Below are 18,758 nucleotides of genomic sequence, written 5' to 3'. Positions count from 1 at the left end.
AAAAGATTAAAAAGAGTCTATTTAAGAAGAGGACCAGCCCCTGAACCTTCACTTCCCACTGAGGCAGCACTGAGGTAAAAACGTGTGAGCACCCCCTGCTGACGGGGAGCTCAATGCGTTCACAGAAAGATGAGATGGGACCAACAGAAGAGGAGCAGCACGGGTCGGGGGACAAGAGTGAGTGAGTGTGTCTGAGAGAAGGGTGGAGTGGAGGAGAGGGGAAGAAAAGAAGAGAAGGGAGAGTCAGAGAGGGAAGGTTGAGGGGGTCAGATGCTGTTCAGAGAGCCCTGGACTGAGCTGTGCTGAGACGAATCCGAACCACTGCCATCTGCACAAAAAGAAAGAGGGATTATAATTAATTACCATTCTGTGAAAGCAGAGACAGAAAATCACAACTATAGCTGTTAGCTCTATAAGCATCTTGTAGCTCTATAACTAGAGCTACAAAATGTCTGTAATCCCTCAGTCATTCAGGTGAGATCATAGACTGTATAAAGAAATGGACTAAGAGAGTGACGTCACCCATAGCGTTCACTTTCAACTAAATTAAGCTCATTGGGGCAACACTGTCAATCAAACCTGTTGCTAATGCTAGTGGGGAAAGAAGGAACCTAATTTGTCTTTTATTAATGTTCATATCTTGATTTACGAACAGAATTACAAAATAAAAACACCAGGATCATGTAGAGCAGGTTAATACAAACATTTTAAGACCAAAGTGACGATCCTGACAGCAGCAGTTACAGAGAGAGGGGTGACTGAATTGGTAATTATTAAGGCAACAGGCGGAACTCATCATTCTGAAACCCATGGACAGGTAGGATCTCATGCAATTAAGTGAAATATATTCAGTTTTAACAATTAAGAGAATTCATCAGTTCTGAAGCCAAACAGTTTTGTATACAGACTTCAGCAGAACGTTTTCGACATACCATAAAATCCAAGACTGAAAGGACACCTAAAGTCCTACAATGCTGCATTAAACCATATGCATTTATACCGGTCAAAAAGACCTGTACTGCTGCTTTTAACTTGCCCTTCCCTTGATGAATGTAAAAAAAAAAAAAAAAACTAAAATGACAACGTAATACACAAGTAAGTGATGATCTTTGCTTTATCCATTTAGAGATTATTATTGGAGACATTTTACTGGGTGTGTATAATGTGAAAATATATCAAAGTGTAGGATAAATAATCAGCAGACTTTTCTGCATATTTGAATTTCTTATATTTTAATCTCATCTGTGGTTATTGTTTTGCTGAATAAAAATGCACCGCTAATGACAACAACTACACTGTATAAGTGTGTTACCGTGGGCGGAGGAGACCGTGTGAGAGCGAGCGTGAGGAGGGATCAGTGTGGAGTTCAGCTGAGGCTGGATCGAGAGCTCTGTGAAACAAACACATTTAGAAACTATTAAACTCCTTCAACTTTGATGGAAAATGAAGTGAAGTCTGAACAAAAATTGTTATGTTGAAAGTTTTTTTTAGATACTGATACTGATCTCAAGATGCTTAACAATGCAAAATGTTTAGGAAAGTAAAAATAATTTTCTTCCTGTTGAGATTTTCACAAAAGCTTGTCACCATTTTGGCATAACTTGGAAACCATTTTGTTTCATTTTTATTGACACTAACTCACAACCTGTTTCTTCATATAATCATAAACATAAGTAGTATTGATCAGGCAAAAATCACCCTTGGTTGCCCTTACAAAAGATTCAAATTAAAAAAAATTTAAATTTAGTCTTGATTTTATATAGGTGGCTTAGTTACTATTAAGTTAAAATTTTGACACATCAAATCACAAGCAATTTGGTGTTACCGTGACGACACACACTGGTCCATAGAAGTGCCCCTGTGTTGTACCTGCAGTGCTGAAGTTGAAGAGGGGGGGCAGCTCTCGGCCACTGGGCAGACGAGTGTTAGGCAGCCGCAGCTCATCGAAGAAGGCATGAGAGCAGGCCTCTAAAGGAGAGAGGCGCGAGGCCGGAGTGTACTCCAACAGACGGGAGCACAGAGCTATGGCCTCTGGCGGCGTGCGCGGCTTAAACACCTGAAACACAATCACAGGAGATACTGAACTGACTCAGGTAGATCATTTATTGTTTTTTGTAATGTGCTTGGTTTTCAGAGATTATAAAAACTGGATCGGCCATGTTCCACTCTAATTACATAATATACCATATAGACAACAATTCAATATAAACATAAGAATCAACTTCTGTAAACAAGAGTTTAGTCCATAACAGTCTGCATATTTTCTGTACCTTGGTCCATGGATGAGCTTTGATTTGAGGAAACTTGAATTCTGTGTAGTTTGGGTTCATTTCACGAATCTGTTCTCTGGTTGGAGTTCCCAAAACCTAAAAACAAGTGTACATGAACATTCTGTCAGGGCATACTTTTTACACAAAACCAAAAAATACAAGTGAAACCTCAAAACAGAGTCGCACCTTGATGATCTCCACGAGCTGGTCCACCCCACTGTCCCCGGGGAAGATAGGTTGTCCCAGCAGCAGCTCAGCGAGCACACAGCCGGCCGACCAGATGTCGATGTTGGCCGTGTAGTCTGTGGCTCCAAAGATGAGCTCCGGAGCGCGATAGTACCGGGAGCAGATGTACGACACGTTAGGCTCGCCGCGCACCAGCTGTTTAGCACTGAGGAGGGACAGGAAGAATTATTAAACTATTCGGACTAATTTCTTTAATAAGTTTGGCACACATGTTTGTTTTTTCTTACAGAGAATGACAATTATGTTTTTCACCCATCTGCCTCTTTTTGGGTTTTGACAGTTTTTCCGTTTGATTATGAATAACCGTTTAAATTTTTTATAATGATGTTAACAAATTGTTGTTGTATTGAATAACTGAGTCATGGGAACATTTTTTATTTGAATGCTTGATGCCTTTCTTGTCACACAACCGTCTTTCCATAGTTATGTCATTGTTAAAAAAGGGGTATAAAGGTAAAACATTTTTCCCCTCATCAAAAACATGCCTGAAGAGGTTTTAGATGCATCCATCCATGTTTCAGTATTTTAGCTACCTCTCGCAGGCCCTATTAGAACCCTCCTTCCGGTTGGTTAGCTGTAAGATTCTGCCCAATGCTCAGCCCACAAACCTCCATCATCCAGCTCCCACATAACAATTCTCTATTAATATACAAAACCTGAGGCAATGTAAAGTAGTTTTATTAGCGGAATGTACGCTGATTATGTTGTGATAGAGCTCTTAAGTCTCCCCTCCTTTTGCTCCCCAAGTTACTCCCCTTTCAGAGCATCAAAAACAAACTTGAAACTTATAAAACATAATGTTGTTTTCAGCAAATATAGCATTTTAAAAACAAAAAAGGTGACATGTGGTCTAAATATGTTATGTGTAAATATCTCCCCTTTAAAAATATAAATTCACCTATATGGCTTTTGTTTCCGATTTGCAATTAAATTGTGTGGATCAATACGATGCAGCTTGTTCTAGAGACTCCTCACCTGCCAAAGTCGCAGAGTTTGAGAACGGCAGTCTCCGGGTCGACGAGCAGATTTTGGGGCTTGATGTCTCGGTGACACACGCCCTGAGAGTGGATGTATGCCAGGCTGCGGAACAACTGGTACATGTACACCTGAGGAGAGGCACAGGAACACTGTACAACTAGAGGTGGGTGTTGTGTCCAAATGGAGACTGTGATGGAAATTTAAGTATATTCATGTTGTGTCTTTAACACATGAGTGAGATCACATCAGTCTGCCAGACCCAGACTAGACATTAACATGTGTGAAGGCTCTGTCTCCATCCCACAGGAAACTCGTTATTGTAATACCTGTCCACGTTCATTATCTCATGGGTGTGAAACAAAAGTCACTCTGCTTTGAAATGTATGTATTATTGTCATTCTGGTATAAAATAGTCAGAGCTCAGATGCTCAGGGGTTGGTTGAGACTTGGATTTAGACTGAGAGGGGAACTGGGGGAGAGGCCGGGAGGCTACCAGTCTGTGGCCAGGGCAGGCTTGGGCCTATCTGCTGTAACAAACAATAAACCTTTTTTTCTGTATTTCAAAACTCACTGAGCAAATGGATTACTTTTCATCTAGAACTGTAATTTTTCCACAACAGAGACAATATCAAGTGTTGTTTTTAAAAAGGTGTACAATGTAACTTTTCTGGTGGAGGGTCACCAATCTGCTTGTCTCCATAGAGATTGTTATTGCATTGCATGGAATGTTACACAGTGTGGCCACCATGGAGACTAGCTGGTGACGCCACCAGGCCAAGTTACAAGTCAGAACAGTGGAGAGGAGAGTCCGCAAACAGTAAGAAGAATGCATGTTTTGAGTTTTTTTTCCAACGTATATAATAAAATAAATCTAAGGTGGATTGGTTTTCATTTATCTTTACATCCAAACTATATGCAAAATTTGCATATTGAGGGGATACAGCAAAATGAATTACCCTCTAGCCTCTCAAGAGATGATGACAATTTCATGAACTTTATAAAGTATCCAGTTATTAAATATAAATAAATAAGAGGAACTTTTGGTGTAATCTTTCAAACAATCCATAAAATACTTCCACTATATACATTAATGTTGTGGTAAAGAAGGAGCTGAGCCGGAAGGCGAAGCTCTCGATTTACCGGTTAATCTACGTTCCTACCCTCACCTATGGTCATGAGCTCTGGGTAATGACCGAAAGGACAAGATCGCGGATACAAGCGGCTGAAATGGGTTTCCTCCGCAGAGTGGCCGGGCGCACCCTTAGGGATAGGGTGAGGAGCTCGGTCACACGGGAGGAGCTCGGAGTAGAGCCGCTGCTCCTACACGTTGAGAGGAACCAGCTGAGGTGGCTCGGGCATCTGCTCAGGATGCCTCCTGGACGCCTCCCTAGGGAGGTGTTCTGGGCATGTCCCACCGGGAGGAGGCCCCGGGGAAGACCCAGGACACGCTGGAGGGACTATGTCTCTCGGCTGGCCTGGGAACGCCTTGGGGTCCCACCGGAGGAGCTGGAGGACGTGTCCGGGGTGAGGGAAGTCTGGGAGTCCCTGCTTAGACTGCTGCCCCCGCGACCCGGCTCCGGATAAGCGGAAGAAAATGGATGGATGGATGGATATATACATTAATGAAGAGGAAATGCAGGAGTTAAAACTTCCTTTGACGTTTTACAGCGTCAGTAAATGTGCTTCTAAAAGGAGACAGTCTGTGATTGTAGAGCTGGTTACCTTCACATAAATGATAGGGATGATGCTTTTGGCCTTGTTAAACTGCCGCGCCACTCGGTACACCGTCTCAGGGACGAAATCCAGCACAAGATTGAGATACACTTCATCTTTCTGTGACAAAAAGAATTCACACACACATTCAGACACAACTGCTATTAGTATACTACTACAGTTGAGAAGTTGTGTGTCAGTGCCTTCTCAAATACCTTCTCCCCACTGGAGTAGAAGAAGTAACGTAGTCTGACAATGTTGCAGTGGTCCAGCTTCCTCATAATCTGAAGTTCTCGATTCTACAGAATGAAATGAAAACAGAAATTAATGGTGAGTGGGAATATGACTAATAAAAAATGTCAATCAGAATAAGTTTTCTTGTCATTGTCAGCAAACAAAATTCACAAAGTAGGAACTTCCTTAAGTGTTATGGTGCAACATTAAAGAGGTGTTATGCAAAAATCAACTTTTTGGAGCTTTCTACCATGTTACAACATTCTCTTACCAAAAGCATGCCTGAAGAGGTTTTAGATGTCATCCATGCAAGGTTTGAGTAATTTAGCGATCTCTCACAGGCCCTATTTGAACCCTCCTCATGGTTAGCTGTAAGATTTGCCAAATACAATGCTCACAAGCCTATGTCATCCATTTTCCCACATGACAATTCTCTATTAATATACAAAAGCATGATTCAAAATAATACACTAGGGCTATACAAAGTTGATGCGATGTACAGTATTTTCATTAATGTTGCTTGCAATGTGAAGGGAAAGTGACACTTGACTCAGATATGTTGTTTTCGGTGAATTTAACAAAACAATAAAAAGGTAACATGGTGATCTAAATACGTTATGTGTTAAAAAATACGCAAGTAAATACCCCTATTTAAACAAATACCGTAATCATAAAATTAATTATGATAAAATAAAATAAAAAATATATATATAAATATCAAATATACAGGTATGGTTATACAGTATGGCAGAGTGTTCATGAGTTCAACAACAGAGGTGAAAAAACTGTTCTTGTGGGGAGAGATTCTGGTCCAAGTGAACTGTAGCCTTCTGCCCAAGGGGAAGGGCTCAACTAGTCCAACCATGAGGTTGGATCACAGCCGCAGGAAGTACATCCTCTGCTGGGCCTTCTTGATGAGGGAGCTGATGGTTGGCTTCCACTTGAGGTCCTGGGTGATGGTGGGGCTGAAGAAGTGGAAAGAGTCCACAGTGGTGATGGGGTGTCAGTCAGGGCGATGGAGACAGAGGGGCTGTGACTTCCCTGAAGTTCACCATCAGGTCACCAGCCGGTTAGCCACTTCCCTCTTGTAGGCAGACTCATTACTCTCTCATTACTGTCTGAGATGAGCCTGAGGTCAAAGAGGGAGGAGGTGATGGAATTGAGATGGAACAGAATCAAACGTTTAAACGTCTTAATGACAACAGATCTTTGGCCCTGAAGTCCAGTGATCCAGAGCTTCTTGGGCACAGGTACGATGATAGATGACTTGAACTCATCCGCAGCCTTCTTACTTCCTTTACACTGAGACACAATAGCCTCGTTTCCATAGGGCCGGTACAGGGCACTACGGTGCAGACCCCCCAGTGTTTCCAGGCAGTGTCGTTAGCAGAGCAATGCTGCTCCAGTCACCTGTTGTATTGGGATCTAGCCCTTGACACCTCCTTGCTAAACTCATTCTTAGCAAAATTAGGTTTTGTCAAAAAAAAAACCTATGCAGATACTATCTGATGCTGAAATGAGTATTCAAACTAGATATTAGTTTAAACAGGTGTCAAAACAGAAAAAAAACAGGATTACCTTAAACCGTTTATCCTGTAAAACTTTTTTAATTGCAACCATCTCCTGGCTGTCGATGAGTCGAGCTTGGTACACAACACCAAAGGAGCCATTTCCGATCACCTGATAAGTTCAGAAAGAAGAACAGTTACTACTACTACTTTGTGTCTAGAGATCTCTAACTTTCTCTTTATGCTTCATCTATGAAAGTCATTACTACATACTTGTTAATGGTATGTAGTAGGGATGCACCGATCCAGCTTTTTTTCAGTTCTGACACTGATATCGATACTTTGATACGAAAATTTACAAGCTGATTGTAAATTTTCGTACAATATCCAGTATCTGCTGATACTGGATATTGACCAATACCAGTGTAGGGGCGGAAAATGGGACTTATTTCTTTAAAACACAGTTAACCAATTACACAAGTGATCCAATTATTTTCTGTACTCGTTATTTAACCTTCAAATGTCTACGGAACAGCTTTTAATAAAAGTTCACACATTATGAGACTTTCGGGGCCAAAATCAGCTTGTAAATTTTCGTATTACATCCAAATAAAGGCCCCACCAGAATATAGGCTGAATCAATATCATGGAACCGATACTCAACCCAGCTAATTTTACAGTATCGGGGCTGATATTGAATACCAGTACCAGTATTGGTGCATCCCTAGTAAGTAGTTTGTTGGCAATACACCAAAAATATTTACTTGTAATTTTTATTTAGAGATATGTAGTAACTTTCAGATCAATACTGTATAAAAAAAATGTATTTTTTATCTTTAATAATAGTCATTAATGCAATATACAGATGATCAACACATAATGAAAATATCCAATAATGAAATACCCAGCCCTCCTCTCTACATGCTCATGTAACTGAGCAGATGTAGTTGTTGAAGTTGTAAATACCCCCCCTGGTTGCCATAGCGCCATTCTCACCTTGATGTCGGTATAGGACACTTCCTGTGGGCGATCTGGGCCCTGACCCGGAGTGGCCACAACTGTTGTCACTTTGCCACTGTCTCCTGAAACATAGAGCAGGAGAATAAAATTAAAAGGGACATTTGAAATTATGGCAATTGATTATGTTAGCTAATAATCTGTAATTTAAATAATTGAGAAAAGGAGTAGATGAGGCCCAGAGAAATATTGTAGCATTTACCATTAATATACAGTATAAGGACAATGCAACTACTTCTGTAAAACACCTGGAGAGTAAACCATTTCAGATGACAGATTATCATTAGAAAACAAATACAAGACAGTACTGTTTTTTTATAGCTTGCTGTAGTGTATTGAATAAAAGGGTGATCATCATCATCATCAACATAGTTCCAACAGAGATGTCTGGACATAAATCTGTGGACTCATAAGGTATTTGAAACTTTAATATTGTTTTGGTTTTATGGAGAAACTGCTGTATTTCTATATTTTTGCTTATCACTGAATCCACAACCTCAAGCAAATATTCTACAGCGTAATGTACTGTCTAGACCAGAAAATCACTCAGTATTCTATGACTTTAAAACACAAGCCTCCAGCTGGGTTAATATTTGGAAAAAGTGCCATTAGTGAAACAGAGTCTGTCTCAACCTGACTCTACTCTGTCTCTCTTGCACTAGTCCTGTTCTGACCATGTGAATATTTAGGTTAATGCTCCACACTGCAGTCGCCCTCACAGAGCCTCAGAGATACAGGGCAGTTCATGTAGGAGGCAGTGAGGCTAATTAGACTGGAGGGGCCCAAAATAGCCCTTTTTCTTTTGCTCATTCCTACTTTTACAGTTTTTGCCTAATCCACTCAACCCTCAATATTTGTGCTACAAATTCAGTCAAAAATATGATGCTGTTGGTTTGGGACTTTTGAGATTTTGTAGTAACTGATGTAATTTTTTGTATAGCGCATAGTGTGTACTAGAGCTGTCAAAAACCTAAATCCAGATATAATTTGGTTCTTAACACAACAGAACTAGATACTCAATTGGGCAGAGCATCTGTAGATCGTGTGATGTCTACAGATATGTACTAGGTGAATCTGAGTCTAATCGCTCTATTAGTGAATGAATGGGCGAGTAAATGATGCATGGATTGTACTTGTGATAGCTTTTAAATAGTGCCTGGGCAGAAAACTCAAGAATGTAGAATTATGCTTTCACAGAACACACTCTACACTACACTACCCAGATATTAATTGATACAAAAATCAAAGCTAGACTCAACTGACATAGTAAATAAATTTGACTTAAATAAGACAAAGCTGGACCTTTCCTGGATAGTTTCAGAATGGACATTTAGAATGGATATTTATTGCATCCCATTAATGAAGCATCACGTTTGTCACATTGTAGTGTACAGCTTGGTATCATGTTTTTGTATATTTGTGGAGAATTGTCGGAGGCTGTGTGCTGAGCATTGCACAGAATCTTACAGCTGTTATAAAGCTTTGAATAGAAAGATTGCTAAAATACTCAAACATGCATGGATGTCATCTAAAACATCTTCAGGCATATTTTTGATGAGTGAACAATGTTATAACATAACATTTTTATTTTTTATTTTTTTTAAAGTGTGTTTTATAATCCTTATCAAAATATGAATGGGCCCTTATGCTTAAGTCATTCAGAATCCTATTTGGGTTAAGTCTATTTCCTGTCTTTGACTCAACTCTCCCTGGCGAACAGGAAAAACAAAGCTCTTCAAACCATGATACAGCGTCAGACTTCTTCCATCCTTTATGAGCAGTGGGCTGGCCTCGTGAGTCAGTCACTCAGACAATAAAGACGGGTCACCTCCACTGGACGTCCCACATGGTCAACCGTAAACTCACTCATAAACCCACAACAAATGAGACTGAGAGGTGCTGCCAATATGGTCAAAACAGTTCAACAAAGTATTTTCTTATTAAAGGTCTTAAAAAAGTAAAAAACAACTAGTTTTACAGTGGTCCAAAGTTATTCCTCACTTACCTTGGTAAATAATTAGGATACTTGGAATGCATAAACTGACTTATTTTGACTTCAAGAGCTGCTTATACAATATATTTGTACTGCAAGAAACATTTTGCTTAAATACATGTGAAACAAATCAGGCAAGTGTAATCAACTAAAAGGGCAGGCAAGTAACTAAACACATCTTTTTTCCACAAAAATCTCTTCAGTCCCCTTAAAACCAATCACTCTAATTTTAAGGTGGTGAAATAGTACTTGATTCTCCATTTATTTTGCTCTGGGGTTTTGATGCTGATGGTAGGCATGCTCTGTATGAGGCTTTGTTAGACTTTAATCTGAGCCTTATTTTCTGACCAGAAAGAACTGACTTAGTTACAACTACAACAAGTGAAGTTATTTTTACTGCTAAACAAGTCCCTCTAAAATTACATTACAGTCAAATGCTAGCATTAGTCAACAGATATTCAGTTAGTCTCTCCCACCCTTTTGTTGAAAAATCCAAACAGGACCGTGGACGCTCGTATTGACCACAGGTTCCTAAAAATTAGTTCATTGATTTTGTATTTTTTTCTTGAGACCTTAAAACTTTTTGGATTGTGCTTGGTCACATGATGATGTGACCATGGTAACTGCTGAACATTCCACCATGCACCTGCTTGTAAAACACTCCCTGAGTGATGTTACTGCAAAGTATAAATAACACACTTTTCAAGACAAGTAATTGATCAAGGATTGAACAAAAACTACCGCATTGTCTGACTGGTTTTATCCTATACTCATCTATTGAAATTACAATTAAATTGTATCATGATCATTTATGTTTTTGCCTGTATTGCAAATTGAATGCATTTCTAATTCTGTAAAGCACTTTGAATTACTCTGTGTATGAATTGTGCTCTACAAGAAACTTGTCTTTATCACAGTGGCCTTGTTCACATGCACATAAATCTGATAATAATCTGATTCGTAGATCTTTAAGATTATTTAAATGATATGTAAACTGGAAAATCTGATGCAAGTAATCAGAGGGACCATGATCAGAAAGAACATGATGATTTCACTGTTTACATTCCATTTAAATAATCTTAACTCCAAAAATCTGTTATTAAATCAGATTGAGTCTGCATGTAACCGCAGCCACCGTTTAGTCTGTTCAGGCTGCTCTTTGTTGTTTGATTAGAGCAGATTTGAGTCCGGACATCAGCAGCATCTCCGTCTGAGTCCGAGGAGGTGAGGAGGCAACTACGTCCATGCCACAAAAGTGACACTACACTGGAACACACTCCCAAATGCCACAATTAATACTACTATAATACTAAGGCTGGGTGATATGACAAAACGACTATATCAAAGATTATTTACCCAGACAATAAACACTCTCAATTTTCTATTTGATTTCATTTTTAAAAAAGTAAAACAAATGCACTGATTGAAAGTCTCTTGTTTATGTTCTGGAAATGAGTATTGAAAGCAATTTAACACAAAAATAGTCGCATTTATTGAACTCCTCTTCAAACCACAAGCTTATACTGGCAAGGCGTTTCACGGACAATTAGAAATGACTGAATTGATGGGAATTTTTGAATAACTGTGCAACCCTGTTATACACACTACCTTCAATATAACTATTCTTGTATACTTGTAAATGTGCATAGATTGTAGCTTGCCTTGATGCTAAGTGCCATGGGTTAGTCTAAAGCTTTCATATAGCAATACTATGACTTTCAGTTTCCAACTCATTCAGGAGGGTGACTAATGGATATGCAAACAATACAAAAAATATGTCATCACTGCACTGTGCACCACACCAAATACATAAACCTAAAACCACTGACCTGTTGCTTTATTTACTCACGCTGCAACCTGGCAAAGTTTTATGCCAGGTGCCCTTCTGGCCTCATCCCTTGTCATAGGCAATGGGGGTGAAGTGTTTTGCCCAAAGAGACAACAGCAGATTATATTTGTCTGAGAAATTAATGTGCAAACTTAAACATTAAAATATTACTGACAATAAGAAGCAGAAACACAGACACTGAATAATGGTATAACATATTTCATTATTGAGAGGTAGGATTAACACTTATCTTAGTTTGATCCTTGTTTTAGTCCTAATGCAGTCCTGTTCTCCTAGTTTAGTCCTAGTCTAGTCCAGGTTTAGATCTGGGTTTAGTCAAAATTTTGCTTTGGTGTGTGTAAATTATTGTAACTGTACTTTTTGTCATAAGTAAAATAAGATAAGGTATTTGATTAAAATAGCTAAATTCTTTACCTGGGGTAAAGTGGGGTCCCACACATTATCTTTCTCTGCTGTACATAACAAGGCCCAAAGCAGGGTTGAGTGAGCTTTGAACTGGAGATGACCTGATACTGGAGTCACGCTGCTGTCTGCCAGTGGACGAGAAGCATTAGATGAACAGCGGGCTCCTATTACATGCTGATGACGGATGGACTGCATAAATTCATACATAGCACATGGAAACTATCTGGATATCAAAATAAGCAGTATCGATTTTGATAACAAATGGAGAATAAACTATCTTATTTTCGTTTTAATATTTTCAGGTCTTATAGTTAATAATAATAATAATAATAATAATATAATGGCTTACACCTGTAATGTGTTTTACAGGCTTATTCTGACAGATTCTTACTTTAAAATTATTCAGGATATTTTGTCTTATTTATACATTTCTGGTTTCAGTGTAGCTAATAATAATTTCAATCTGGGTTTTGATTGTTTTGACAATCATAAAATATGAATAAATAATGGTAGAAATGTGAATGTTTAATACATAATGTAATACTTAGGTGACACTAATGTTTTCAAACCGTGCCTGACTGTTCGAGAAGTTGACACTGTGTAATACCAGATTTCCAATACTTGATTTCACTTCATCAGAACCAATTAACATGGGTTCTTCACAAGTTTGAAAAGATGCCCTGTGGTGTAGTGTTTTAAAAAAGAGCAGAACACTTGGATTCGGGATTCAGATGTAGGAAACCCGGTGAAACAGTTGAATAGTCATCATCACTCGCATCCTCTAAGCTCAAAGCCTATGCCCCACAGGTGACCTTGTGCGAAAACTAGTTCGTCCGTTTCTAGACACGTCCAACAAAAATTACTTTGCCTAAAACATTCCAACTATTTTGCATAACTTCTTGTTTTCTCTTCAACATTTTGCTCCACAAACACACCCCGTTTCGCACAGCTCACATTACTTACCCAACGCAAAGATCTGGGAAAAACGTTCTAAAATGCAAATTGCGATAAATATGCAATGCGATTATGAAAATGTTGAAATATGTACCCCCACAAATCTAGATACTCATCTATGAAATAAACAGCAACACGATAAACAGGAAAATCCAACACAAGTAGCTACCCTTAGCAAGCTGCTCTGCTAGCATGTTAGCAAATTACCCGATTAGTGTCATGCCCCTGAGAAATGGCATTTAACGCCACACACCCAACGTTCAGGTAAACACACATATGTTCCTACGTGTCACACTGCACGTAGCTTGACTGTATAGCTTTTTACTGAAATCACTATGCCACAAATATTATTTTAATACACAAGGTTGCCATATCCAAGACGATGGACCGTGTTACGCATGCGCAAAACACTTTCTCATGGAAAGTGGCTAGTGATGCAAATCGGGCAGAATTGGGCTAATAGCACAGCAAATGAGAAACAGCCTTTCATTAATGAACACGCGGGTGTAGTTAGGACGGATAAAATATGCTTATGAGCCTATAATACTCACTGGACAATTTGATGTTGGCGCATCCCGATGAGCTGCCTCCGGAGGCCTGTGGGACCCCGGACTTTCCTGAGCTGCTCCCCACAGCAGCGGCGGCGGCGCCGGGGACTCCAGGCGGCTCAGCAAACGAGCTGGTCCTCGCCCGCCCGCTGCCGCTCATATCTCTGTGCAGGGATCACGGCTGACGCTCCTTCTACTTCAGCTAAAATGGTCTAAAGTACGACAAACCGGCGGTATAAAATCGTTAAAAGGCACTGAAAAACACCGCTCCCGTGGCCGCCGGTTGTCTGGGCTGGTAGCTGTTGCTAGACACCCAGAAACAGTGCACTCGCAATGGCGCATGGGAAATTGAGTTCTTTCTAGCTCTGACTCAGTTTTGAGGCCTTTCAATGCGCTTATTAAAAAGCTACAAAATGTTATTATTTTTACTATATAAAATATATATAATCAATGGAAAAACAGCAGGAAATAATGAATGAAAAACTATTATTTAATGTCACTTTATTCTAAACTAGTTAGCCCTATTAGAACAATATCAGAATTGCATCAAATCGTATTTATTAACGCAGCTCAAAAATATAATTTACATGTAGACCTAATACTACTTTTAATAAATTTAAAGCTATTGTGCTGGTCGAAAAACTAATTATAGTACATGTAGTTTAAAGTTTAAACTTAGTAACTATGTAACCTACACTTATTACACTAATATATCTCTATGGAAACGAGCATGCACCACCACCATACAAAGTTACAGGTCAAATCTGTGAATAGTTGAGTCCACTCACAGTAAATGTAAAAGACTGATAGGTTTAATGCCATACTGTGGAATTTTCCAGACAAAGCAATAACATCTCCATGGAGACAAGAAGATAGCAGACCCTGACCAGACCATAATGCACCTTTAAACTAGAAGAGACACAGTCAATATTAAACAGTGAAATAAACCAGAGACACATGGAATTGTGTTAGAACTTTAATATTTTCAATATTTAGTTTTTTGTTGTTTAGAAATATTGCACATGGTCAACATGCCTGCTTATGAGATAACACTCATCTCTCACATCCTAATTTTCCTTCTCCAAAATAAGGACAGTTTACTTTTAAGTACAATCATACAGTGTACACGCATACACATGTTTGAGTGCACCCTGTCTGTCTGGGTGTGTGAATGTGTATGAACCCAGAGAAATGAGAGGTGAAAGAAGTTACCGCTGTCAGTGAAGGGTGATTTTACCCTGAATCTAGAAGTCAAACATCCTGAATCGTCAATAACAGTCAAAACGATGGAACGAGGAAATAGTCGCGGTGACTATAAAAATACTGTCTATAGTGAATGATCTAGCTGAATGGAAACATATATTGTTATAATGTTGGTGTGATCAAAGAATAAGTACAGTGGGTTTTTTTAAGTTGAGTTGTATGAACCTTCAAACATATTGTAAATACAATACAAATGTAAATTACACGTGGTGGCCCTAGCTTGGAGTGGCCTATTAAGTAAAATGTAAGTTTTTTTATGGCTATTGTGCTGGTCGACAAACTAATTATAGTACATGTAGTTACTGTCTTATGTCTTTGGAGGGCAGTACAGCATTTATATGATGTAGCCAGCCCCTGAATCGTGTTGATATGATACAAATAGGGTTCATACAAAACCCAACTTTAAAAGAACTGAACTGTTCCAATAAAGAATGACTTGCATGTGCCAAAACATACACACACCCAAATGCAGACCTAAATGCACAAATATGGAAATACCAGTATATATATTTTTGTCACACATCCAACTGTATACAGAGAAACAAAAGATACCCATAATAATAACTACCCCACTCTTCACTGAGAAAGCAAAGAGCTGAAAAGTGCTATTCAAAAGATGTCTTTGACTTTAGTAAGTTATATATGCTCTATCTTTTCAACAACAACAATAATGGTGTGATTCTTTTTATTTTATACCATAGCTAAAGAACATCTCATTCTTCTCACTGACTGACTGCAATGGATCTATGGCACAGAGCCCCGAAAACAAATAAACCCACCCCTTTTCATAAAAATAAAATAAATGTCCTATTGCACCATTTGATGGGAAAGGATAAAGTGTCGAGAATAGAGGAAAGAGGGGAGGGCACAAAGACTGCCCTCTAGGGCTGGTCTAGGATCGGCTTTCCCTGAACTAACGCTATCACAACCATCCTGAGCTACATAGCGCTTGACCCGGGACCAGTGCTTAAGGGCACTTCCTAACAACACTTGAGGGTGAGGAAAGGACAAAGGGGGCGTGGGGGGATCTAGGTAAAGGGGTGTTGATAACATATGGAACAAGGTTATTATTACTACTAAAACAATCTCTAAAAACAATACTTTCCTGATTTAACTTGCGGTGGTCCCTCCTGAGAGAGACCACACAAATTGTGCAAACACCTGATTTCAACGTTATACAAAATGACAAACACCCCTGCGCCCGCACTGTGTGTCTGCTGTGGATCTGAGAACAGGGGCGAGAGGGACCCCCGAGTGGGACCCCCGAGTGGGACCCCCGAGTGGGACCCCCGAGTGGGACCCCCGAGGCCCTTAGAACAGTGGGTGTCCAGACTGATGTGTCCCGTTTGTCAAAGTGATATTTTATGCTGGAGAGAAAACACAACAGAGCCACGAGAGAAACAGGCCACAATTAAACTGGTTATTTCCACGGTGACGATTACAAGAAGAAAGCAAGAGTATATTCATTTTTGAGATTCAGAGGTGGATTTCCCGCTGAGCTGATGTACAAACGCTTATTGATTCTTTAGGAAAATTGTCCATCCAGTTCCTCCTCTTCTTGCCTCTTCTCTGTGCTCCTCTTCCCAGTCCATTTCAAGCTAAACATTGATTCTTCAAAGCCTCAAAACCAGCAATCTCTTGACTCATAATCTCATTGCAGAGCCTTTCCACACACAACATTCATATAAACAAACATACATACTCAATATATAACCACCCGCCAATCCACCCACTTTTCAAAATGGCAATATCAGAAGGTGCAAACATTGGTCACATTAAATCCCAACTCCAACCATTTTCTTTCAGGAGCAAGAGATTTCATGCTTTCAGTTCTTCTCACTACAATCACTAAATCTGTGCAGGTTGATGGCTTGGTCAGACCAGGGTTGGGTGCGTTTTTTGTTTTTTTGTTTTTTTGGGGGGGGAGGGGGGAGTACATTGAGGTGTGTGCTGTCTGTCTTGCAGCATTGAAGGGGCTGTGAAATCAGTGGAGGTCATTGGGGTTGTGTTTAGCTCCCCCTACCTACCCACTTTGCTGAGGAGTGGGCATCGGAGAGGGGTTCTAAGAGGTTTCTGAAAGTCAATGGCATCTGAGGGCTAGCTGGCAAAACAGCAAACTGCATCTGCACGTTATAAGTGACAAAGTGCCTGTGTTTTTGTGGTGGTGCTTGGTTGGCAGCCTCCGGGACACTGCTGACCAATAGTAACAGTCTGGTTAAGTCTGATTTTGGTGTAAGTGCATTGTTGTGTGTGGGATCATGCTGCTGTAGAATACATATATGCACCAGATATTAAGAGTGTACCACCGAGTTTGTGTCCAATGACAAACCTACTGTACAAATGTGCTGACAGCAGACCTGGGCCACCATATATAAGTACAGAAATGAATCTGGATAATTGAAAATAAAAGAGACTGTGAGATGCACTCTTGATGTGTCATTATCCTCCACTTTGACTGTAACGTTCCACTTTTGAGGCTTCTTTGTTTGACGCGACAAATCAAGGGCATATTCGAGCAGTACTTGAGATTTCAGAGTGTATATTTCTATGCCCAGGTCTTGGTGAATAGTGGATGAACACACAACTTTCTTTGGAGAGGATAACGCCTTGCACTTGCTCGATATATATCTATGTATGTTGTCATCCTCTCTGGCTTATGATCCTTCGTTTTTGGGTTCGTCCTCCGCACTCCGGTCCCCCTGCTCCCCCGGTCCTGTGTCCTCCCGGTGGGACTGATTGAAGGAGAGGCAGTGGGGTGGGGCGGGGCTTGGTTCGACAGACCCTCCAGGCTCGGTGGGTGTGGCCGTTTGCATGATCTTCTGGCGCACCTCGCGGATCTTCAGCTGCAGACAAACTTTAGTGGGAAACGTGTCCGAGAAACGAGCCTGGAACGCAGCGGTCGCCTGAGCTGCGTGAGAGAGAAACAGGAGACAAGGCAAAGGATAATTGGGTGTTTTCAGGTGTTAGAAATATGGGTTTGGACAGTTTTAACAAACAGAGGGTGCTATGTGGATATAGTAGGATGGTGTCAGGAAATACCAAAAACTACATAGTTAGCATAGTTCAGCAGTAGATACAAAAACACATTTAAAGTGACCACCCAAGTTATGCAATTGTTACAGTTTGTGCTATGTGGTGGGACACAGAAGGATGGATCTGATAATACTCATATTTACCTTCCAAAGGTAATTATATTATGTTATATTATTAGTCAAGAACCATTATTCTGCTATATTCATCCACACAAAAAAATTGTAGATTACAGTAACAAGAATGCTAGCTAGCAGTAAATATTTACCTGACGGAAAGAAGCCATGTTCTTGAAAGAGTTGCATGACAAGGGCGCGGCGCTGGTCTAGAGTCCTCCTCAGAGACGAGTACGGAACACGGTCCAAGTCTCCAAGAAGATCCTCACCTTCTGCTCCTGCTCAAAATGAGAAACAACGGATATTTTTTATTAGATTTATTTTATAACCTCAATATCTTGATCTACAAGTAAATACATCTAAACTAGTCAAAAATGCTTAAATCAAAGGTGCTCATTGCAGGTTTTCTGGAATAACTTTGCCTGGAATGTTCCATAGTATTGTAAAAACTTATCTACTTTTCATCTATTCAATTACAGGCATTGTATTGCCAAAAAAGACTGCCTGTCTCCATGGAAATTGCAAAATGTTATGTGATTTTGTGGCATAATTTATGCAACAGAATAAATGGTAAATGGTCACATTTTTATCTGACGCTTTTCCACCTTCAAGGCACTCAAAGCGCTTTACAACA

General features: G+C 39.9%; 2 protein-coding genes across 4 annotated transcripts in view; both read right to left on the bottom strand.

The window, feature by feature from the left end:
• On the bottom strand, positions 1-14,053 carry gsk3aa (glycogen synthase kinase 3 alpha a). Of its 2 annotated transcripts, none has more exons than XM_033975094.2 (11): positions 13,719-14,053; positions 7,946-8,031; positions 7,020-7,121; positions 5,423-5,506; positions 5,217-5,327; positions 3,492-3,622; positions 2,457-2,661; positions 2,271-2,366; positions 1,870-2,056; positions 1,313-1,390; positions 1-328 (listed from the first exon to the last, which is right to left on the bottom strand). In XM_033975094.2, exons 1-11 carry the CDS (start codon positions 13,873-13,875, stop codon positions 267-269), a joined length of 1,299 nt encoding a protein of 432 aa, XP_033830985.1. In that variant the 5' UTR covers positions 13,876-14,053; the 3' UTR covers positions 1-266. The 2 variants fall into 2 exon arrangements, with proteins under 2 accessions (XP_033830985.1, XP_055081134.1); XM_055225159.1 differs by having other exon boundaries at positions 1-321; positions 1,297-1,390; positions 13,719-14,033.
• Positions 14,054-14,673: 620 nt separating this feature from the next.
• The window catches only part of cica (capicua transcriptional repressor a), a 64,141-nt gene continuing 60,056 nt past the window's right edge, over positions 14,674-18,758 (bottom strand). For both annotated transcript variants that reach the window (XM_033975092.2, XM_033975093.2), the window contains exons 22-23: positions 18,277-18,402; positions 14,674-17,886 (exon numbers count right to left, since the gene is read on the bottom strand). In XM_033975092.2, coding sequence (XP_033830983.1) covers positions 17,633-17,886; positions 18,277-18,402 — 380 coding nt within the window. In that variant the 3' untranslated portion in view covers positions 14,674-17,632. The remainder of the gene's footprint in view (positions 17,887-18,276; positions 18,403-18,758) is intronic.

This window comes from Periophthalmus magnuspinnatus, chromosome 11, assembly GCF_009829125.3.
Source record: "Periophthalmus magnuspinnatus isolate fPerMag1 chromosome 11, fPerMag1.2.pri, whole genome shotgun sequence".
NCBI lineage: Eukaryota > Metazoa > Chordata > Actinopteri > Gobiiformes > Gobiidae > Periophthalmus > Periophthalmus magnuspinnatus.
The sequence above is the reverse complement of the archived record's forward strand: the minus strand, read 5'-3'. Positions and strand labels throughout refer to the sequence as shown.